The following is a 24,904-nucleotide window of genomic DNA, read 5'->3' as shown; positions in this document are numbered from 1 at the left end:
CCTCAGACTCCTCGGCTTAAGCGATCCTACTGCCTCAGCCTCCCGAGTAGCTGGGACTACAGGCATGCGCCACTATGCCCGGCTAATTTTTTCTATATAGATTTTTAGTTGTCCATATAATGTCTTTCTATTTTTAGTAGAGACGGGGTCTCGCTCAGGCTGGTCTCGAACTCCTGACCTTGAGCAATCCACCCGCCTCGGCCTCCCAGAGTGCTAGGATTACAGGCGTGAGCCACCGCGCCCGGCCATGTTGTAAATTTTAAGAAGTTTGACAATATCAAGTGCTGACAGGGTGTGATGAATAGGATCTCTCATAAATGGCTGGTAGAAGTGTAAATTGGCATAGCCACTTTGGAAAGCTATTTGACGTTATCAAAGTTGAATATTCACATACCCTACAACCCAGAAATTCCAATGCTAGATATAAACTCTTGCCATGTGCACCTGGAGGCATTTGTAAACCTGTTCATGGCAGCACCCTAGTAATATAAAAAAACCCGGGAGCAATCCAAATGTCCACTGACAAGAGAATGAATGAAGTGTGGTAGTGTGCTATATTCATACAATGGATGTTATACAGCAGTCAAAACAAAAGAACTGACACTATACACATTGATATGGGTGAATCTCAGCAAAATAATGTTGAGTAAATAAAAAAGGCCACAGAAAATTATATCCGGCATGGAACCTCCTTTTTAAGTTAACAGTAACAAATAGCGGTCCGTAATCTTTTTGGCACCAGGGGCCTGTTTCATGGAAGACAATTTTTCCACAGACTGGGATGGTGGAATGAGTGTTGTGGGTGAGGAGGGGTGTGATGCGGAGCTCAGGCGGTGATGTGCGGACTGTTTCCTAACAGACCGCGGATCAGTAATGGTCCTCAGCCCAGGGGTTGGGACCACCAGTGTTAAATGATATATTTTTTGTAATACATATATTATTAACTATATTTTTGAAAAGCAATGGGAATGATAAATACAAGATGCAGGATAAAGATAATCTTGGGTTGGGGAAGTAAGGGGAATGGGATGGAGAAAGACCACATGGACAGAAGTAGGCTATTGTCAATATTCTAGTTCTTGTGTTAGTGGTATGTTCACTTTATGTGTTAAATTATACAAAGATTAATAGATAATTGTATTAGTAATTTATGGCAACATAAATTATCTCATAACTTAGTAATTTAAACAATAAACATTTGTTATTTCACAATTTCTGGGGTCAGGAATCTGCGTGATTTTGACTCAATCTCTGATGAGGATATAGTCAAGTTGTCAGACAGGGCTGCAGTCTCTGAAGGAGCTGGAGGATCCATTTCTAAGAAGGCTGTTGGCATGGGCCTCTCCATAGGGCTGCTCATCATGTGGCTTCCCCCACAGCAAGCAATGAGGGTAGGGGAGAGAGGGAGAAAGAGAGGCAGAGGGAGAGAGAGAGAGAGAACAAGCAAGAGAATGCCTAAGATGGAAGCTGCAATGTCTTTTAGAAAGCTAATATCAGAACTGACGTACTATCCCTTCTGCTGGATGCTATTGATCACACAGACCAACCCTCAGACAATGTGGACTCAAGCTGTGAATACCAGGAGGCAGGTATCACTGGGCACCATCTTAGAGGCTGGCCACACCATAACATAACGTTGAAGAGCAATCAATGCATGGAACAATGATGAAACGTGTGTCAAGAAGCAATTATGTGTATCTGAGGTTGGAAAATAAATGAATAAATAAATAAAGTGCATTTAGTTATGAAGGCAACAGGACACAGGGAAGGAGTGAAATGATTTAGCTTTAATTCTGGCTGTACTGATTTCCACCTTTTTGACTTTGGACAAATCATTTGACTTCTTTCCATTTGTAAAATAGGGGTGAGGATATTTACTTGCCTCTTTAAAATTTTTTATTAAGAAAACATTCAAAAATACACAACACAGAATAGTATAATCAATACCATATGCCCATAATCTGGAATCAACAACTTTCTAGATTTTAGCATATTTGTTTCATCTACTTTTTCCTACCTAAGTGACTTAAAGCAAATTCCTGACATTATGTTATTTTATCCCTCTATACTCTGGCATGCATCACTTAAAAGTATGGACATTTTCTTATAGATTCGCACATAAAATTAATAACTCCACTGCAAATGTAATATATCACAACTGTATTCAAATTGGTTTGTGTGTCTCAGAACTTACGCTTAAGAGTTAAGTTTTAAAAAAATTTTTTTAGAGAGTGTTTCTTGCTCTGGAGTGCAGTGGTGTCATTATAGCTCACCATACCCTCAAATTCCTGGGCTCAAGTGATCCTCCTGCCTCAGCCTCCTGAGTAGCTGAGACTATAGGTGCATGCTACCATGCCTGGCTCTTTTTTAAAAATTTTTTTATAGACATGAGGGCCCCCCTATGTTGCCCATGCTGGTCTTGAACTCCTGGGCTCAAGCAATCGTCCCACCTTAGCCTCCCAAAGTGCTGGGACTACAAATGTGAGCCACCACACCTGGCAACAGTTGGTTTGCTAGAATGAGAATCCACACAAGGTCTACCCGTTAGACTGGGTTTGTTATATCTCTTACAATCTTTCAATCTAGAGGAGTCCCTTTACTCCATTTTACTCACTTGTCCTGTTGAAGATACACAGACAGTTGGCTTGTAGGTTGGATGTGTCTGTTGGCTTCCTTGTGAGGCCACTTTACTTGTTTCTATTCTCTCCTGTGTTTCTAAGAGATTGGAAGGAAGTTAGTCCTAAAAATTTTATGAGATTTAGATTTAACTATTTTAGCTAAAATATTTCTTAGCTGTTGTTGTGTACTTCATAATATACCATATTCTGAGGCACATATGTATGGACTCCCACTCACAGTGATGCTGAGACTGATTGGTAGTTGCAGGTGGTATCAGCCCAAGGCCTCCATATCAAAGGTCCCCAACGGCCTCTCATCTACTGATGACTGTAATCTGAATCAAATAATTTCATGAGGAATTAGAAAATCATGACTTCCTAATTCTATCATTTCTTTCTCTTTTATTCAATGGAATTATTTTTGTAATGAAGAACTTTCCCTCATGGATCTGGGCTATTTAGTTATTCCACTAGAAGGGCTTGTTCCCTATTTCACATCCTCTCAGCCCACCTTTTATTATACTATGGCCATTGCTGCAGCAGGCATAACCTGACAGCACCTCTCCTCATATGCACTGCATACATCTCACTTTCTGCCTCTGAGTTCTTCTGACTCCACCAGGGAGGGACATCTGCCTAGCACGCACACAGGATGGATTTAAAGTATGAAAGGGTTAAGGGCCCAAGGAGGAAACTTGGACCAATGGAAGTTGGAAACTGGTAAATAACTGCTCTCCTTTTGTATCAAGCTGACAATTATGAAGTATACTTTACAAGGCTCAAAGCCTCATTGTCCACAGTGATGACCAACTAGAGAACACCCTTGTATTGACTTACCCTGTTTCCCTCTTTCTAGTCATTCACTACTATTTCCTGACATCACTGTCCCAAATAAATTACCTAAAAATCAAGCCCTTGTCTCAGGTTCAGCTTTCAAGGGGGTAAGCCAGGCTAAGACATCACTAAATATAACTCATACAGGATAAATGCTTAATTCTTTCATTGCAGTGAAAATATTCAGAGTATTGTCCTAATTATCAATATATCTAAAAATGAACTTATGGATTTATATTAATGACTGAATTCTAATCAGTTATATTAATAGTTATTCTTTTTGATGCTCAGATTGTCCTCTTTTCAGCCAGTAGGAACTCCTTTATGCTGACCCTTTCGTGCCTTTGATCTGTCCCTTTAGATTGTAATAGGTTCCCTGATTTCTGGCACAACAAACTGTTCCAGTTCATCCCACACATTTCTTGCCCCATACTAAAATCTGCCATTCTGCCAAAGATCCTTGTTCCTTTTCATAGGAAATGATTTATTGACAGTAAAATATAAACGCTAAAGGTGCTTATTACTACAAGATTGTCATTACTGCTGGGCCTTTTCAAGGGATAAAGCAAGTAAATGCTTTTTTTTCCCTCCAATAAATGTAAAATTTTTCTTATTGGGATATAAGAAACACATTTTTGAAAAGAAAAAAATCCTAAGTTCACACAATATTTTCAATTTAACTTTCATATTACATGGTTTCTACTTAGTCTGAAAATCATTGTTTCTAAAAACTCTAATAAGTGTTTTTACCTATAATAAACAAGAATGGTTTCAGAGTAATATAATAATATCTATATTTCTACTAGCAGTGAGACTATTGATTGAAGCTTAAGATTTTTTTGTAGGTCTATTTACCCTCAGAATATATTCTACTATGATTGTACAAATTGAAAATACTATTTTCTAAAGTAATTTGTCTATTTGATATGGTTAAGCCACTAACTAATATACAGTTATATGATTTGTTTCAGTTTGTTTTCAAATTTTAGGAATTGCATTTTTTCTTTTGGATTTAAAATTATTTTGAATATGTAAAATAAATTCATGATTCTAAAATTAAAGCTGTAGAGCCAAAGTATATTCATAGTCTAAATTCTATGCCTATCTCCTCCACCTCTTTCCTTCCATTCTAAATATGTGCAAATATACATTCATGGTTTATCTATCTTACAAAAAAAGCATACTATACTGTTCTGCACCTTGCGGTTTTTTAAGCTAATATATTCTGGAGGTCACCCCATATCAGTGTAAAGAGATAGCCCTCATGGTTTTTCATAGTTGCATAGTATATTTCATTGTGTGGATCTACCCTAGTTTGTCCAACCAGTCTCCTGCTTGGGGTTATTTGGATTGTTTCCAATACTTTTCGATTACAAATAATAGTGCAATGAATAACCTTGTGCATAAGTCATTTTGTAATTTGGGATAGCTTCTCAAAATTGGGGTTTCTGGGTCAAAGGGCAATGCATATGGTAATTTTGCTAGGGTTTATCAAATTCCCTTCCATAAGTGCTGTGTACCATTTTGTATTCTCAATGGCAATGTGTGCCATCCCTACAGCCTGCCAACCAAGTAGGTGGACAAACGTTCAGATTTTTGCTGGTCTGACTGCTTGCCTTCTTTTATCATCCTGCCCCAAGATACAACATAATGCTTTCACCTGGTTTTAGAAGAAATCTCTTAGGATAAACAATAGGTGATTAAGGGTGACAGAAGGAGGGTGGCTGCAGTATCTCTTATCTATTTGCACTCACCTAATCATGGAAATGCCAAAGCCACAGCATCCATATCCTGTTAAGACCTTGTATTTCCAAAGGTTGGCTCAGGTTTCTAGCCAAATAAAAGGATGTCAAATATGATCTCACTTCTTTCTAAGGTCAGCAGAATGCAGAGTGGCCAATAAGTGAAATCCACTTGTACTTTAGCCTCAGAGTCCTGAAAAACGTAGAGGAGGAACTCCATGACCATCTTTTGGCAGCTTGCTGTTTCCAGAACAACCACAACGTCAAGGGGAAGTCCCTGTGTATGTCTGAAAGTTTCCACAGATTGTGGTGTGACCACTCCCTAACCTGCAGGGCTACTCACCGTCAGGACTTCTTCTTTTGCTGCTTTGTAGGAGTAAATGTCATGGACGGATATTGCTTTTTTCTTTCAGCATCTCCCATTTCCCTGCATTCTAGTAAGCAATTTTGGTGTTTCCCACATCCCTGAGATAGATATTTGGCAACGTTTGGAGACATATCTCGTTCTCACAACTTGGAGCGGGGTTCTGCTAACATCTAGTGGGTAGAGGTCAGGGATGTTACTAAACATCCTACAACACTCAGGACAGACCTTCCTCCCCCAACAAAGAATTATCTATTCCAAAATGTCAATAATGCCAAAGTTGAGAAACTTTGCTGTACTCTTTCTTTATGCACACATTCACAGACATCCTCAAAATGACTATTATCAGTGGCAGACGAAGGGCAGAATCACACTCCTCCTCCCTGCTCCTCCAAAAGTCACTACCAATTCAGAAATCTCTTTAATCATAAAGACTTTAAGGTATTATATATTTATCTGGAAGATTAAAGAACAAATACCATTTTAACCTTCTAAAAACCGATTATCATTAGGTACAATGCAACCTTTTAACTGTAAGTATAAAGGAAAGTGCTGATTATTTAAAGTAAATGGGACCAAAAGTCCCATGAATAATCAAAAACTTGGTTAATAGAGTATGACCAGAGAATAATGCACTTGGCTTCTGTGAAGAAATTAAAGTACATGCTATGAATTGGTATTAAGGAAATTGCATGAAAAGTTACCCTTAAGGTACCATGATGCTGAAGAAACAGCCTCAGGTGCACAATATATTACATTCAGTCTTTATCTCTCTTCGTATTTTCATGACTTCTTTCACCTTGGATAACCCAGAAGCTCAGGCCTTGGAACTTTTTTAAATGGTAAATTATCTCACTCTCCACATTTATTTTCATCTAGGAACAGACCTGAATTTTATTGCCAAGAGTATATCTTGTTCACAGGAATTATTTTCAAACTTCAGCTTACCTTACTTATTTTGAAGGCATACACTGTGTTTAATACTTGTAAGCATAATTCACTTTTTAAAAAAATGCGTACCTGAAAAGTTATACCTAAATTGAATTTTTGAAGGTGAAATCAAATTTTTAAATCACAAGAAAAATTTGCCAAAGTGAGTATGAAGCTAAACCTTTTGTAGAAAAAAGCATCTTTTTTTGCAAAGTTAACAATTACCCTTTAATTTCCTTTTTTAAGTCCCAATTTTACATGTAGCCCAAGGGTCTGGTACATTATTATCCATGATGCTAATTTAAAAAATATCAACCACAAATTTGTAAGGATTTTGAAAGTTGAACAGTTTTACAAGCTATTTTTAAGAGTATAAAAACTGAGTAACGTATCCTTTATTATTAACAAGCGTTTGTTAACACTTGTTTTGGGTGATGAAAAAGGGGACAAGATGCTAGACATACCTGAAAAAAAAAATAATAGGTAGCATTACTGAAAGGATAATCATATTGACTGCTTCCCCTAAGCAATGAGGAGAAAGAGTGGACTGTAGCCTATTAGTTTTAGACAGTCTAATGTTGTTGAGAGTATAGATTCAGAAACCAGATTGCCTGGGTTCAATTCCTGCCTAGTGTGGCATTAGGCAACTTAGACAACTCAGTTGTGCCTCAGTTTTCTCATACAAAACACGGAGAATACTAATATAATCTTAACCGGGTTGTTTTTAGGATTAAATGAGCTAAAACATGAGCTAGTATGTGAAAAGTGATAGGTTTTTGTTTTTGTTTTTCAGACAGGGTCTTGCTCTGTCTCCCAGGCCGGACTGCAGTGGCCTGATCACAGCTCACCGGAGCCTCCAACTCATGAGCTCACGGGATCCTCCAGTCTAAGGTCACCACCATACCTGGCTAATTTTTTTGTAGGGGCGGGAGGTCTCCCTATGTTGCTCAGGCTGGTCTCCAACTCCTAGCCTCAAGCGATCCTCCCGCCTCGGCCTCCCAAAGTTCTGGGATTACAGGCTTGAGCCACCGCCCCGGCTCAGTGATACAGTTTTGAATTCTTGGTGAGTAGAGCTCTAGGGCTAGGCGTAAAAAGGAAGAGGAGAGGAAGGGAGCAGGCAACCTTTCATTTCAACCTCTCCGCATCCTTGGGAAGGAGGCACGGCTGGTTCTGCCAGGGCTGTACACGTGAGGAAACAAAGGCTTGGCGAAGAGGCCGGGGATTTGAACGTGGATCCTACTACATTCCTTGGAAAAGGACCCCTTTCCGCTGTGCCACGCCGCCTTCCATCTGGTTGGGCCTGAGGGCACAGTCCCACGCCTGGGGACTTTGCGTTCCACCACTGAGCCGTGGCCCACAGCTCCAGTAGCCACGCAACCCGAGGGCCAGCCAGAGGCCGGCGGCGGACAGCGACTAAAGGCTCCCAGGAGGAGCAGGCGCCTCCGCCCGCCGCCTTTCCTCGCGGGCGGCTGGGGGGCCTGGAAGAGAGACTTGGTAGACACCGATCCTTGTTCATGATACAAATATTTACGCATGCCCATTCTGTGCTGGGCGCCAGGAACGCTATGATGAATCCAGACTTGGCCCAGATTTCTGGTGCAGGGGAACCACTCGCCGCCCACAGCCTATCCCTGCCATGGTCGATGCTCGCCGGGCAGAAGACAGGGTGGGAGGAGGTGAACCTCACTTCCCGAAGTTCACTTCCAAAGCCCCGCCCCTTCAGGGCGTTCTCGGCTACGCCGTAAAGTGGGGAGCATTCTTTGCTCCTTAACAGCCCGTCTCCGTCTTTACGGCAGGCCGCATTCCACCCCTCCAATATGGCGTCCCACATATAGGAAGTGGCCGTGGTTTCTACCCCGGGTGGCTGGGGGCAGTGCTGAGCTGGGGCCGCTGTTCATCCATCCTGGGTAACTGCAGAAAGCAGCAGTTAAAGTTCGTTTCTGGTCACGGCTCTAGGAAGCCACCCTCCTCTGAGGGTCAAGAATCGCCGCTTTCTTTTAGTTCCTGCAAGTTCCTCCTCTGTCCCTGTCTTGTTTCCCGTGCCAACTCCGGACACCCCCAGGTCCCTGACCCTCCTACACTCAAACCATGAACCTTCAGCAGCTGTTGCGCTTGCCCCGTTATCTCGGAGCCTCGGGTCCCCCGCGTCGCCGGTGGTGGTCCCCGTCCCTCGACACCATCTCCTCAGTAGGTTCCTGGCGTGGTCAGTCCTCGAGGTCCCCGGCCTACTGGAACCAGGTGGTGTCAGAGGCGGAGAAGATCGTGGGCTATCCCACGTCCTTCATGAGCCTCCGCTGCCTGCTGAGTGACGAGCTCAGCAACATCGCTATGCAGGTGCGGAAGCTGGTGGGAACTCAGCACCCTCTGCTTACCACAGCCAGGTGAGCTACTCTCTCTCGCTGACACACTCGCACTCACTCGAATCCTTTTTTTTCTGGCTGGCACACTCAGCCCATCTCACTCAGACTGGCTCCTGGCCCCTTTTACCCCTTCCTTCTTTCAATCCTCCTAGGCATTCCATGTTGTCTTTTCTCTAGGCCACTTAACATTCTTGCTCAGCTGAGTGGGAAAGTGATTTTCTTTTGAGAAACACTTGTACACTTTTCACGATTTTGCTTCTTAATTGTCTAGGATGAAGATGGCTCAGTGATTTGTGGAGAGATCGAGCAGGGATGTAGGTTTGAGTCATTTCCTAGAAATGGTCTTTTAAAAGTGGTATAGATTAATTTTCAGTTATGCATTATTGAAGGGGTCACCTTCAGAAAGAGCGTGGGAGAGAGGCTAAAGGTAGACAGTTCTTTCCAGTGAATGTCCGGGGCTTGAATCAGGAATTTATCAAATCAGTAGTAATTATTATGTTGGAATTTTTATCACTTATGCTGGACTACTGCTGTGAAACTTGCCACTAGGGTTTATAAAACTCTTTTCTCACTTGAAAAAACCGCACGCCTTTTTTTTTTTTTTTTTTTGAGACAGAGTCTCGCTTTGTTGCCGGGGCTAGAGTGAGTGCCGTGGCGTCAGCCTAGCTCACAGCAACCTCAAACTCCTGGGCTCAAGCAATCCTCCTGCCTCAGCCTCCTGAGTAGCTGGGACTACAGGTATGCACCACCATGCCTGGCTAATTTTTTTCTATATATATATTTTTTAGTTGGCCAGATAATTTCTATTTTTAGTAGAGACAGGGTCTCGCTCTTGCTCAGGCTGGTCTCGAACTCCTGACCTCGAGCAATCCACCCGCCTCAGCCAGAGTGCTAGGATTACAGGCGTGAGCCACCGCGCCCGGCCAACCCCACACCTTTTGATTTGTAATTAACTTATACAGAAAAGTTACAAGAATAAAAATAGTACAGAGAACACACTCATATACCCTTTAATCAGATTCACTTACTACATACATATATGTGTGTGTATACACACCCATATGTATCCTATTAACGTGTGAGGGTAGATTACATGCATTGTGGTCCTTTACTCCTAAATACTTAAGTATGTATTTACTAATCGTAGAGATATTTTCTTACATAACTACAGTAATCAACTTAGGTATATTTAATATTGGTACAATGCTTTAATCTACCATTCATACTCCAATTTTGTTAATTGACCTAATAATTGACCTGTATAGCATTCTTTCCTCTTCAGTGCAGGATCCAGCCTAGGATCAGGTATTGCATTTAGTTGTCATGCATCTTTAGTCTCCTTCAACAAACATTTCCATAGCTTTTCTTGGTTGTTATGATTAGAGCAGTGGTTCTCAACTGGGGCAGTTTTGCGCCCCAGGGGTCATTTGGCAATGTATGGAGACATTTTTGATTGTCATGAATACAGCCACTTTACTGACATTTAGTAAGTAGAAGCCAGAGATGCTACCCTACGATGCCCAGTACAGCCCCATAAGAAAGAATCATGTACCCAAAGATGTTAGTAGTGCCAAGGTGGAGAAATCCAGGACAAAAATGATCTTTTTTTTTTTTTAATTAAAATCTTATTTTGAGATTGTTGTAGATTCACATGCAGTTGGAAGAAATAATACAGAGCCATCCAATACACCCTTGGCTGAGTTTCTCCCAATGGTAACATCTTGCAAAAAACTATGGTACAATATCACAAGCAGGATATTTACATTGATACAGTCAAGATACAGAACATTTTCTTCACTACATTGATCCCTCATGTTGCCCTTTTTTAGCTACATCCTCTTCCTTTGTCTACCCTCTTGCTTTAATTTTTTAATGAGACACCTGTCATTTTCTTCCTTCAAAAGTTAAATAGCAATAATAAAGTGATTTTATTTGTTTGTGGTGTTCCCAACTATCAAGAATGTCACTTTATGATTGGGCCAAACTTGTCCTGTAGCTAGAACATTAATAGTTCTCTAGAGATTTTAGATGACACATTCTCAAAACACACACACCTAGGTATGTATATGTGTTAAGGCTTAATAAAACTAATGAGCCTCCTACCCAATTTGAGAACTATAACTTTACCAATTATGTTGAAGCTAACTATATATTCCCCAGTCTATTTCTCTGACTCCCACTATATTGTTTTGGTTTTTTAAAAAAAAAATTTTCCTTTTTAAAATTACATGGGAGTTGTCCTAAACAATGACAACATGTTTAATTTTGCTCATTTAAAAAATTTACAAATATGGTAGTTTATTGCATATAGCTTTTTTGTGACTTTTTAAAATTCATCGTTTCTGAGATTCAGCCATGTTGCGTGTTTAACTGTATGTCATTAGTTTTTCACTAGTGTGTTAAATAAATTCTGTTGTGTGAATATACCACAATCTTCTTTTCTTTTTTCTTTTTCTTTTTTTTGTGGAGACAAGATCTCACTGTGTTACCCAGGCTGATCTCGAACTCCTGGCCTCGAGCAATCCTCCCACCTCAGCCTCCCAAAGTGCTGGGATTATAGATGTGAGCTACCGTGCCTGGTACACAGTCTTCTTTTAATCAGTATTTTGGTTGTTTGCATTTTTTGGTGTTATGAAAAATGTTGCTATGAATATGTTTGCATGTCTTTTGGTGTACATGTTTTGAGGATATAGATACAGGAGTGTAACTGTTGGGTATGTATATGTTCATCTTTAGAAGATAATACTGAATTATTTTCCAAAGTGGTATAACAGTTCATACTGTCACAAGCAAAGTTCGAGTTCAGTACACCATGTACTCATAACACTAAAACCAAGAGGGGTTTCTTCATTTTTCTTTTTCCTTTTTTTTTTTTTGAGATGGGGTCTTGCTCCGTTACCCAGGCTGGAGTGCAGTGGCATGATCATAGCTCACTGTAACCTCGAACTCTTGGCTCAAGAGATCCTCCTGCTTCAGCCTCCCCAGCGGCTAGGACTACAGGGGTGCACCACCGCGCCTAGCCAATTTTTTTTTTTTTTTCCCCAGTAAAGACAGAGTCTTGCCATATTACCCAGACTGGTTTTGAACACCTGGCCTTAAGCAATCCTCTTGCCTCAGTTCCCAAAGTGCTGGGATTACAGGCATGAGCTACTGAGCCTGGCAGAGGTTTCTTAATTTTCGATAATTAAGTAGGAGGTTTCTGTGTGTATGATAGGAATGATAGTATAAATGGTGGGGGTTATAGTAGTATATTGCATTGTGAGTATTATAGTCCCTGTAATAAAGCATTGAAGTGAAAAGGGCAGAGCTAAAAAGAGCTTTATTATTGTGTATATTTCTGAAATTTGCAATTCATCTACTTAGTTGTGAGAGCATCAGATGAGGGTTTGGAGAAGATCCCTTCTGAGGCCACCAGAGACACATTAGATGAAAGCATGTGAGACTAATGGTTCCAAAACTTTCCTGATTATAGCCTACCCTGCCCAGTAGTCCCATAGTACAGTGAAAGAATTGGAGAGGCACAAAATAAACATGATTTAGCAAAATTGTTGTGCTAGCATATATGAATTGTTCTATTTAATAAGAGAAGAAAGAGCTAATCTTTATGTAATTTTATTATACTTCCTATGTCACTGTGTTGCAAATTATTTAAACAGTCTAAACTCACAGACAGCCAATGAACAAAGAAACTTCTGGGGAGGGGATATCTATCTATCTATCTTATCTATCAATTGCATATATCTGTTTTAGCAAAGGAGCAGGCATCTGATCCAGGGAGGTTAGGCCAGGTTGTGGCTACTGTAAATTATAACTAAAAACATGGATTATGCAGCTATATTATTTCACATGCTGTACACCATAATTTGTTGAACTCTTGTCAGCAAAGCATTGATGATTAAGAGGAAGATGCTCTCAGCATGGTAGTCAGAGGGCACAAAGATCCCTTGTAGTTGATGCGGTTAGGATGATAGGAAGTTGCACTTGCTAAATTCTTTTACAATTATAAAATGACCCATTTTATATTTTAGGTGTCTATTATTTGCTTAAATCAATATTCTAATTCCTTGGGCCATTTACTTTTTGAGTAAATCTACATGATATGTTAGGGATGAATCATGTCTAATAGCCCTAAAATTTAAATGAATGGTGACATTATTGGCAAATAGCTGGGGGAAAAGGGAAACCACCATAATTTATTATTTGCTACTTTCTTTTCTTTACCTAAGCCATCCCATCAAGAAAAGGGAAAACCAGCCTAGATATATATTCAATTTAGTTCAGAAGTGCGATTTAACAGTTTAACAGTTTAATTCAGAAGTGAGATTACATTAAAAAATCTTGAGATTTGGGCTGGGCACAGTGGCTCACTCCTGTAATCCTAATACTCTCAGAGGCTGAGGCAGGAGGATTGCTTGATTTCACTAGTTCAAGACAAGCCTGAGCAAGAGCAAGACCCCATCTCTACTAAAAATAGAAAAATTAGTTGGGCATCGTGGCACATGCTTGTACACCATAGACCCAGTTACTCGGGAGGCTGCGACAAGAGGATCACTTGAGCCCAGGAGTTTGAGTTTGCAGTGAGCTACGATGATGCCACTGCAGTCTACCCAGGGCAACAGAGCAAAACTCTGTCTCAAAAAAAAAAAAAAAAACAACTAACTTGAGATTTGGTGAGATAATGATCCTATTACTAGGAACAATGGAGCAATAAGCTCATTTTTTACTCTTGTTCATCTCGATTTTCTAGGGTCTCTCTGTTGTAAACAACTATAAATAATCCTCAATTAATTGATTCAATGTTGATTGAAGCTTATGGAGGGATATAAAGAAGTCTAAAACATGGACTCTGTCCCTTCATGAATTGACACATATATTTACAAATATCTAATGGAAGGAAACAAATGACTTGTGTCTAATGAGTTACTACATTTAGAGATGGCCTGGAATAGTACGGAACCTTTCTTAAAGGGATTCATTGAAGGATGGATGGATAAAAATTACAGAGTAACGTTATAGGGTAATATATTACGTATTTTTTCCTTCATGATTCTTTTTCTCTACTTTCTTCCCAGGCTGTTATACCTCTCCTGGGTATAGGGAGGACCTTAAAAGCATGAATAAGCTGTGCAATAAAATATAATGAGCAACTTGAATAGAGCTAGAATAGCTAAAACAATGTTGAAAAAAAGGAGGGGAGGAATCATTCTATAATACCTAGTCTTACTATATAGGCACATTAATCAAAACAGTGTGGTATTGGCAGAGAAATTGACAGATCAATGGAACTGAATAGAGAACCCAGAAGTAGACCAACACAAATATGCCAAATTGATTTTTAACAAAAGTACAAAAGCAATTCAGTGGAGGGAGGATAGTCTTGAATAAACGGGGCTGGAACAAGTGGACATCATCATCATCCTAGACCAAAAAATGAACCTTGACCTAAACCTCACACAATATTAAAAAAAAAAAATGTAAAATGAATTATTGTGAAATCAATGTAAAATGGATTTAAATGTGAAACATAAAACTTTTAGAAGAAAATATAGGAGAATATCTTCAAGACTTAGGGCTAGGTAAACAATTCTTAGATGTGATACCAAAAACTTAATTCATATAAGAAAGCAGTTGAACTCCATCAGAATTAAAAACTTTGTGAAAGAACCATTTAAGAGAATGAAAAAATTAGCCACAGACTGAGAGAAAATATTTGCAAGTCACATCCAAAGAAGGACTTGTATCCAGAATACATAAAGAATTCTGTAAACTCCATAGTAAGAAAACAAACAATACAATTAGAAAATAGGCAAAAGGAACAATGTATAAAGGTGTCAAGTAAGCATGTGAAAAGATGTTCAACATTATTAGCCACTAGGGAAATGCATATTAAAATCAGGATGAGGCTGGGAGCAGTGGCTCATACCTGTAATCCTAGCACTCTGGGAGGCTGAGTCAGGAGGATTGCTTGAGGTCAGGAGTTCTAGACCAGCCTGAGCAAGAGCAAGACCCCGTCTCTACTAAAAATAGAAAAAATTAGCCAACATTATGGAGTGTCTGTATTCCCAGCTACTGGGGAGGCTGAGGCAAGAATATCGCCTAAGCCCAGGAGTTTGAGGTTGCAGTGAGCTATCATGATGCCACTGCACAGAGCAAGGCTCTGTCTCAAAAAAAAAAAAAAAAGAAAAGAAAAGAAAAAAGAAAAATCACAAAATACAACTACATACCTCTTAGAATGGCTAAAATAAAAAAATACTGTTAATATGAAGTCCTGGTAAAGATGCAGAGAAACTAGATTTTTCATACATTGCTGAATGGAATATAAAATGGTACAGCCACTCTGGAAAACAGCTTAGCAATTTCATATACAATTAGACATACATTTATCATATAACTCAGCAATCATATTCCTTAGCATTTATTCTAGAGAAATAAAAACTTACATCCATATCAAAATTTATACACAAATGTTTATAGCAGGCTTACTTGTCATAGCCCCAAACGGAAAACAACACAAACGTCATTCAGTCGTGGATGGTTGAACAAACTGGTACATACATAATAATGAAATGCTACTCAACAATAAAAAGAAGTGTACCATGATACAACAACTTGAATGAATCTCAAAGGAATTATTTTGAGTGAAAAAACTCAATCTCCTTCCTCAAAAAATTAAAAACAGAATTACTGTATGATCCAGCAATTCCCCTTCTGGGTCTATATCCAAGAACTGAAAGCATGGTCTCAAAGAAATATTTATATAGCCATGTTATTAATAATAGCAGCAATACTCACAGTAGCCAAGAGGCAAAGCAACCCAGGTGTCCATTGATGGATGAATGGATTAACAAAATGTGGTATATGCATACAATGGAATATTATCCAGCCTTTAAGAGGAAGAAAATTCTGACACATGTTACAGCATGGATGATTCTTGAGGACAGTTATGCTAAGTGAAATAAGCCAGTCACAAAAGGATAAATACTGTATGATTCCACTTATGAGTGTTTAGAGTAGTCATATTTAGAGCAACAGAGTATAGAAACAGAAAGGTGGTTGCCAGGGACAGGTGGGAGGAGAAAATGAGTTGTTAAGTATAGAGTTTCAGTTTGCAAGATAAAAACATTCTGGAGATTGGTTGCACGACAAAGTGAATATACTTAATGCTACTGAACTATACACTTAAGAATGATTAAGATGGTAAATTTTATGTATATGTATTTTACCACATTTTTTTTAAAAAGCCAATCTCAAATGTTTATTGTACGATTCCATTTATGTAACATTTATATCATTTTCAAAATGACAAAACTATAGAGGTGGAGGACAGATAAGTGTTTTCTAGAGTCAGGGACAATGTAGGGAATAGGGAGGAGTATAAGTACAAACAGGAATATTATGTTGATGGCACAGTTGGGAATCATGATTATGATGGTGGTTACATGAATCTATACATGGGATAAAGTGGCATAGAACTATATACGCCTACACACAAAATAAATGAAGGCTAAAAATGCTGAAAATGGAATAAGGTATGTAGTTTAGTCAACACTAATGTATCAATGTCAATTTTTTTAGTATTGTACTATAGGTATAAATGATATCACCACTGGATGAAGCTGGGCGAAGAGTACCTAGGACTCTATATTATTTTTGCAAGTTTCTGTTTGTAATTATTATTTTGAAAAGCTAAAAAAAAAAAAAAAAGACACTTCAAATCAAGAGAGAGAGAGAGAGAAGTAATAGACCTTGGAGACCAGAGAGAGAGAGAAAGAGAGAAGTAGTAGACCTTGGAGACCAGATATCTGTGTGTTCTAGTTGCATTTTTGTTAGTACTTAATTGTGTGACTCCAGGTAAGTCATTTCATCTCTGGGGTTTAGTTTCCTAAACAATGAAGTAAGGAGTTTGACTACTTGATTTCCAGTGGTGTTACCAATTCTAGACTAATCTAAAAATTAGTGTTGTCATTGAATGTGGCCAGCCATTGTCATTTCTCAAGCAGAGAGTGAACAGATTGAATGCAATTTGGTGATACACGTCTATAGTTCTTTTCTCACAATTTAAAAATCTTAACAGCTCAGAAAACAGAGTGTTTTTTCAGGCTAACAAATCTGACCTGAACTGATGTGAGACTATTTATAGTCTCTGTTTATCCCACTTAATGTGAATATTCATTCATTTTGTTGCAGAAATATTAATGCATTTGATTACAGGGTACTGGCCCAGTTTCTGGTGGAGTGTTGGAGAAAATGCACCTTCCTAAAATCAGAAAAATTTTGATTTCTGAAAGACATTTGGTTTGGTTTCAAGGGCTTTGGATGAGAGATTATGGACCTGTCCAAGCTGGACAGAGATATGTAGGATGGCCCAGGTGTGTGACATAGATTGGTAGTATGGGAGAAGCTGAAGGTAGCAACAGTGCCTCAATGGCCCCTTTCCTCCCAGTACTACTTGTACCCTATGGTTCATTACTACCTCTCTAATTAAATGTAATTATATATATAATTTTTAATCACTGTAATTTCTGTATAAATCATTAAAATTAAGTACTTTTAGCTTTTGTAAATTCATTTCATATACTACCTACTGTCAAGAACTTAAATGTTTTTAATATCATATGTAAGATATTTGTTTCAAAGGTGATGACTAATACTTTTTCCAATATAGAATTGCTTAAATTTTTTTTGTTGCTTAAACATAGTTGATTCCTTAAGTAATGTGGCTTTATTTATTTTCATTGATTACTCTTGACAGATTTGGCTTTTAGAATGAAATTTTTGTTTCACTCTGTCTTTTTGCTTTTGCCTTCAAAACACTCCCCTCTCTCTTTCAGATTTAGATAGATGGGATTAATTTAGTATGCAATTATTAGGGACAAATTATGATATTCAGTCTCTTCTCTTAGGGGTTATTGGCTCCTTGGTAGAGACATTTTGTTCCTGAGTTCACTACAGTTACTTGGCTACCTTAAAAACCTTATTAGTTTTTTTCTGCATGGTAAAATTCTTCAGAATTCTTTGAATTTATTATTAGAAATTTAATTTTAGCCTCTTCCATGTTTATGAAAGACCCTTTCTAGATTCAGTTCTGTAATTACTGACTGAAACCTACATTGCTTATGAAGAACTTTTTCTTGGATGACTAAGAGAAAATTATAAATTTTAATTCATTCCGCAAATATTTGAGGTGCTCTGGGTATGGGTGTACAAACAAGAATAAGACACTACAGCTGCCATCCAGGAATTTATGAGAGACAGTATAGTGAGCATGAGCTCTGGAACCAGACTGCGTTCACATTCTGGCTCTACCACTACCAAGCTTTGTGATCTCAGGTGATTTACTTAACTTCTCTGCACCTTACTTTCCTCATCTGTGAAATAAGGGTAATATTAGTACCTATATCATAAGGTTTAATGAAGATTAAATGAGTTAATATAGATAAAGTGCTTAGAACAGTACCTAAGTGCCTAGCATATTGTAAGTACCTAATATGTTAATAATTATTAATTAATTATTTTCTAATCATTATTAGAAATTCATTTTAATGGGGAAACATGCACATAGAGTACCTTGAGATACTACTTGCTGTAGTACGTGTGAACAATATGCTGTAGAGACAGAGAGAGAGAGAAAAAGATCTTTCTCTAGAGAAAATTAAAGACTTCCAGGCCAGGCGAGGTGGCTCACGCCTGTAATCTTAGCACTCTGGGAGGCCGAGGCGGGAGGATTGCTCGAGATCAGGAGTTCGAGACCAGCTTGAGCAAGAGCAAGACCCCATCTCTACTAAAAAATAGAAAGAAATTATCTGGACAATTAAAAAATATATATAGAAAAAATTAGCTGGACATGGTGGCACGTGCCTGTAGTCCCAGCGACTGGGGAGGCTGGGGCAGAAGGATTGTTTAAGCCCAGGAATTTGAGGTTGCTATGAGCTAGGCTGACACCACGGCACTCTAGCCAGGGCAAAAAGAGCGAGACTCTGTCTCAAAAAAAAAGACTTCCAAAGATGAGGTGGCAGATGAGTTGGGTCATGTTGGATGGGAAGGAGATGACTGAGGCAGGAAAAGAAATTAAGACACAAGGAATTCCTTGGCAAAGTCTAGGAAAATTTATAGTTTGGTGTAGGCTGAATGGGATGAAGCAAAAAAGATAGGTTGGAAATTTCTTCTTCTGTCACAATAGAGTAACTGATGCTAGACATGCCCTTCCAGGAAACTGGATAAAATATATAAAACTACTATATATCATTTTTATTGCTGAAGGGTATTCCACTGAATGGATATAGAGAAATTTATTTATTCAACTTAATGAACATTTAGATTGTTTCTATTTTTGGCTACTGTGAATAAAGCTTCTATGAACTAAATCACGTTGATTTATATAGCAAAAGGAAAGGTTGCAGCTGGATTTTGAAGAGCTTCTTATGTCATTTTAAGAAGATCTAATTTTATCCTAAGGTTGGTAGAGACCATAAAGGTTAAGTAGTAGAGAGACCTGAGCAGATGTGCCTTCCTGAAAGCTGACTTTGGCAGCTGTAGAGGTTGTGAATTGCACAAAAGAAAAGCTTGAGGCAGGAAAACCTGGCAGAATACCACGATGGTTTATTCATTTCTTCTTTCAGAAGCTAGTTGAGTGTGTCCTTTAATGGCCAAGTACTGTGCTAGTTATTGGGGGATAGTAAGAACACCAGACACTGAACCACATCCCCCTCTCCCTCACCAGGATTTGTATTCAAATAAGGGAGAAAGATGTGTAAAACAATAAGTGCAATAAAATGTTACATATGTTAGGATAAAAGTGTTTCCAAGTAAAATGAAGACAGAAAGAATAGAGTGGGTTGGTGGGGCAGGGGCCAATGTATCAAGAAAGTCTCAATGAGATGACTTGAGCCTTGAAAATGGAGACATTCTTGGTAATAGAGGGATGATGAGAGTGTGGTATGTACTTAGGCAGTGGTGGTAGAGATGAAGTGGAGAGAATGGATTCAAGGTACATTCATGAATTGTGAGAGTAAGAGAACAGAAGATTTGAAAATATGCTGAAGAATTATGTTGAGATACCAGAAGTATGTTTGGGTACAGAGTGTAAGAAGAAATTTTGTAGATTTGTTGAACTTGCAGTGTTTGTGGCACGTGGAGATGTCGAAAATACAGTTAGGAGTGGATCAGGTGCTCCCAAGGGAGGTAGACACCGGGAGCTAGAGTCGGAAGTACTCAGTACAGGTGAGATTGAAGGCCATAGAGGTTTCTTATCTCTCAGGGAGGGAGTGTAGAATTGTATCAGCATTGTTTAGTTGCAAGCAAAGAAATCGATTTTGGATTACCTAAGCAAGGAGGAGCTAATCAGGCTTTACGAAGAATGAGAACTGGGGATGCTCTGGGAAAGTCAGTGGCAGGAACTTACAGACAATCTCTCTACATTATAGCACTGCTGTCAGCTGTGGCCCTGGCTGCCTTTCCTTCTTTAATGGCTCAAGGTTAAAAGTCCTGTGAGAGAGGGTCTATTTGGCCTTTCTGGCATCTTAAACCTAAACCAGATCAGTTCCTTTATGGGCAAAAGGTATACCATGTTTGGCCCTGCCTGGGTCTTGGCTACCTCTTTGGATAGCTGGGAAGTAAACCACTGTATTTCAGGCCTGCTTAGACCTCACAGAATAAAGGAAAGGAATTTTCGTAAAGGGAAAGTGAAATGTTGTTATGAGACAAAGTGGGAATAGATTCTGAGCAGGACACTCCTTATTTGAATTTACTGCCTCCCTTCCCTTTCTTACCATATAGACAATTTAAAAGATACCCCAGCTTAAATGGTGTAATTAATCAGTCATACCACCTCCCCAAAGAGATAACTCATCTTCATGTCTAGGACCTCTGAGTTGTGTTCAGTCTTCTAATTTTGTGGTCCAATTCTTACAGTCTTCAACCTGTGGGCTAAATGGTTAATTTATCCACTACCATACACCCGTATAGACAGAGGAAATGTTAAAACAGAGGAAACACCAATAACTATTGACACACTGTGACAGAGACTGCTGTTGGCCTTTCTCAACTTTCTTCTCTTTCCACCTTGGTAAGAGAACCCTGAATTTATTCAGGGATAAGGGACTACATTTCTTTGCCTCTCTTACTGCTGGGTGTAACTGTGCAACCAATTTCTGGCCAAAAAAAAAAAAAAAAATATTGGTGGAAGTGTATGAATTTCTAGGAAGTCTCCTCAGAGGGATCTATTCTTCTTTGTCTCTTTTTCATCCTGTTGCTTTGAATGTTAATGTGGTGGCTGGATTGCTAGAAGCCCTTTTTGAGCGCCACGTTTTATGTATGGTAGACTGGAGAGTAGGAAGGAACGTAATAGCTTTGTGGAATTTCCACACAGTTTTGTATTGCCTATCTCCAGTCTTCTTTTACATGAGAAAGAAATGTACTTCTTACTGCTTAAAATGTTATTTTGAGTTTTATCTCAAATTCAGTAATACTAGATTCTAGCTAATATACACACCAAATAAGGAATTTGGATTATTTCTGCAAGTGGCCGTGACCTCAGTTGGCAGCGGTCCTTTGTTTGATGGGTTGATTCATGCCTTTTTCATCCTAAAAGGTTAAGCCATTGGTGGCACAGTCTATACAGCAACTGTAGTCATCTTTTATTATACTTTATTATGGAGGCACTCTCAAGAGCATTTGTTACCTGTGCTCATTCTGGCTCCCACTGTGACAGTATCGATATACCTTCCCGGTAGCGGGTATATCACTCTATTTAGACCTCCCTGTGGCTTTTTCTGGCATGATGAGCCACACAGCAATCTCAGCTTCCAATTCAGAGACACTATTATTGTGTTTTCTGGTAGACACATTCTTTTCTTGGGCACAAAACCTTTAGTAGTTCTCAGTCTTAGAGACAGCAAGCACAATTTTCAGAGGTCATTAGCTGTAGTTGTGAGAAGTACCATGTCTAGTACCCAATTAGAAAAGTGCTGGTTCAGCTCATAAGCTGCATTCTCTAGCAATAGCCCAGTCTCCCAATGTGCTAACTCCCATCTAGAGCCTTGTCTTTGTTCATAGGCCATTTCACCATTGTGTGAGCCTGCTACTTCTAAAAGATGGGAAGAGTACTTGTTAAGACCAAAAACGCCCTTGGTCACCAGCCAATTGCCTTACTTTCATTGGGGAGTGATTTTATTCACCAGAGGCACTGTTAAGTGGATATCATGCTAGTGCACAAGTAAGTCTACACATGGTAGTGTTGGTGGCAGCATGATAGGGAAGTCACATCCAAACACAGAATAAATGTCTCTTCTGAAGAGGACAATTTGCTAACCTCTCTAGGATGAAAAGGGTCACCGGGGTCTATCCCTTATCAGGTAAATGATTTATCTGGAGGAGTATACCATGTAGGGACACTTAACAATGAACCACGTCAGCCTTGGTGGGAGGAAATCCCTGTTGTTGAGCACACGTATAGCCATCATCCCTGTCACCACTACCACTTAGCCAAGTGCCGAATTGACTAGGCAAGGGAAATGGCCCACTCTTTCAATAACAGTCACCCTGTCCATCAGCTTATTAAGGGCCTCTTCTCAGTCATGGTAGTTTTGTTGAGCAGTCACATGGAACACTGATACTCTCAGGTGCTTTTTCCATTCCCAGAGACTTATCCAAATGTCCCTTTCCCAAACCACCTTGTCACCACTGATCATCCAAACATGCTCCTCTCCAGTCCTGATCATTCAACCAGTCTGTTAGACCTGCAGAAATTACCATGTAGTACTGACCTCAGGTACCCTATTTTTAAGCAAAGTGAACGATGACATGTACTACTCTAAGCCTTGCAGGGAGCATTTCTCCTCTCAGCTAATTCTCACGATCACCCCTGAATGCAGTTGTTACTCAGCAATAGTACAGTTGCAGCTGGTGCTAACATAGTTGTTCAGGTCCTTCTGTAACCAGGCATTTTCCCCCCTCAAGCTTGCTGGGCATAGGGTATTCGACATGAAGCCATAGGTGCAGATTGAAGGAGAGGTGGCACGTAATAGGAGTATACTTATAAGGGGCATAATTGATCTGATATGCAACTTAATTGAGCCTTCAGAGCCCATTTGGGCCTGCTGGAATTTAGAGTTACATACATACAATAATAACTAACAATGGGCAGCTAGATTGCATTGTCACATAATGTTCTATTCACTTTTTGCTAGGGTCTAGTAGCAAGCCGGGAGCTGTTTTTCAAAAAGAAATAATTGCTTTAGTTGCTTCCTAAAATGGCCATCTGTATTCATTGCGGCTTTTCACAGGTTCAGTACAACATCATTTTAGATGGAGACATCTTTTAAATTGTCTGAACAGTAAGAAAGCAGGGGAAGGTGGGTAGTATGTACACTGGCTATTCACGCCAGGGGTGCCCTGCCCAGAATCTGTTACGCCTTTGTCACATAACAACATTTTACTGTGCCTTTATAAATTTGAGAAAATTTCCCTCTGGAAATGCAGTGATTTTGATAAGGAAAGAGACTTTGTTTTTTTTTTTTTTTTTGAGACAGAGTCTCACTTTGTTGCCCAGGCTAGAGTGAGTGCCGTGGCATCAGCTTAGCTCACAGCAACCTCAGACTCCTCGGCTTAAGCGATCCTACTGCCTCAGCCTCCCTAGTAGCTGGGACTACAGGCATGCGCCACTATGCCCGGCTAATTTTTCTATATATATTTTTAGTTGTCCGTATAATTTCTTTCTATTTTTAGTAGAGACGGGGTCTCGCTCTTGCTCAGGCTGGTCTCGAACTCCTGACCTTGAGCGATCCACCCGCCTCGGCCTCCCAGAGTGCTAGGATTACAGGCGTGAGCCACCGCGCCCGGCCAAGGAAAGAGACTTTGATCAGCTTCCACTTTGTGCTTCTTACCATAATAGTCCTTCTTCCTGAACCAGAGAGCCATTGTGGGGATTCTGGCAGTATTTGGGACTATCTGAAAACTAGAATGTGTTTGAGTTTTTAAGATGACTACTGTGAGAAGAGGTTGAATTAGAACTCCATTTCCTATATGTGATCCTCATAAATTGTCAGTCCAACTGATGGACTTGTGGTATTCCTAGTTCCTAGGAATTAATGTTAGCTTTAACCCAGTATGTAATAATCATAAGAGGTGTGGGTATTTCCCTTTTGCCAGTTCATAATTACCTGGGTAAATGGCCAAAAGGGATTTGGCCTCCCCTTCATTCAAGAAACTTGAATGGTATTGGCTTACTAGACCTGAGTTATTTGGTGTTGGGTATTTAAATCAAAACAGATCTTAGTGGGTTGCCTGTTGATTTGAATACTTGAGTGTGATTACTCAAATATAGACAGGGATGTCTGCCTCTCACAACAAATTCCGAGGTGACCTAATATCCCTTATCCACCTTGCTGCCTGTTAGGATCACCATGCCCACTTTGCTTTTGGCAGTTAACTGCTACCACCTGGACTCAGCTTTTCCCCTCTGCTCCTCCCATCGCTTCCTGAGTTTGGGGAGTCCATTTCAGTAGCATTCCCTGCTACCAAAATCCTTAGCCCTAGGAACAAGAGCCAGTAAGTAAAGTGATTAGTAGTGATGTGGTGTGCTCCTCACCAATCTATTTCTTTTGTCAAGAGTGAAAGAATCTTCAGGGCCCAATCAGGAGATATAAGAGTGTGGTTAGTTATATGAATAACAGTTTCCTATGCAGTTGACCCTGAACAACAAGGATTTGAACTGTGAGGGTCCACTTGTATGCGAATGTTTTTCAGCCAAATGTGGAGCATCTGGGTGATGTGGAACTCAAGTATAGGCAGGTTCTGCCGGACCTGAGTATACCCAGACCTGAGGATGCTCAGATGCTGAGTATTTTGGGGGTGGGCGGTGAGGGGGTTCCTGGAACCAATCCCTGCCTATAGCGAGGGATGACTGTAATTTGAATAGAGAAAAATGTTGAGAGAATGCATTTCACCATAGGCTCCTCACTTCCAAAAAACCTACACCAAGGGAGTCGGCACCAGTTTCATACTGGAAATAGCAATTTAGTTTCAGTCAAGTACCATCATCTGTCGTAGTGAATCAGT

At 39.7% G+C, this 24,904-nt stretch overlaps 1 protein-coding gene across 3 annotated transcripts in view; it reads left to right on the top strand.

Moving 5' to 3' along the window:
- Positions 1 to 8,335: 8,335 nt before the first annotated feature.
- PDSS2 (decaprenyl diphosphate synthase subunit 2) overlaps positions 8,336 to 24,904 on the top strand; it is a 224,411-nt gene continuing 207,842 nt past the window's right edge. For all 3 annotated transcript variants that reach the window (XM_069487798.1, XM_069487797.1, XM_069487796.1), the window contains exon 1: positions 8,336 to 8,869. In XM_069487798.1, the coding sequence (XP_069343899.1) occupies positions 8,577 to 8,869 (293 nt within the window). In that variant the 5' untranslated portion in view covers positions 8,336 to 8,576. The remainder of the gene's footprint in view (positions 8,870 to 24,904) is intronic.

The sequence above is a fragment of the Eulemur rufifrons genome, chromosome 15, assembly GCF_041146395.1.
Source record: "Eulemur rufifrons isolate Redbay chromosome 15, OSU_ERuf_1, whole genome shotgun sequence".
Taxonomy (NCBI): domain Eukaryota; kingdom Metazoa; phylum Chordata; class Mammalia; order Primates; family Lemuridae; genus Eulemur; species Eulemur rufifrons.
This window is presented reverse-complemented; position numbering and strand designations above follow the sequence as displayed.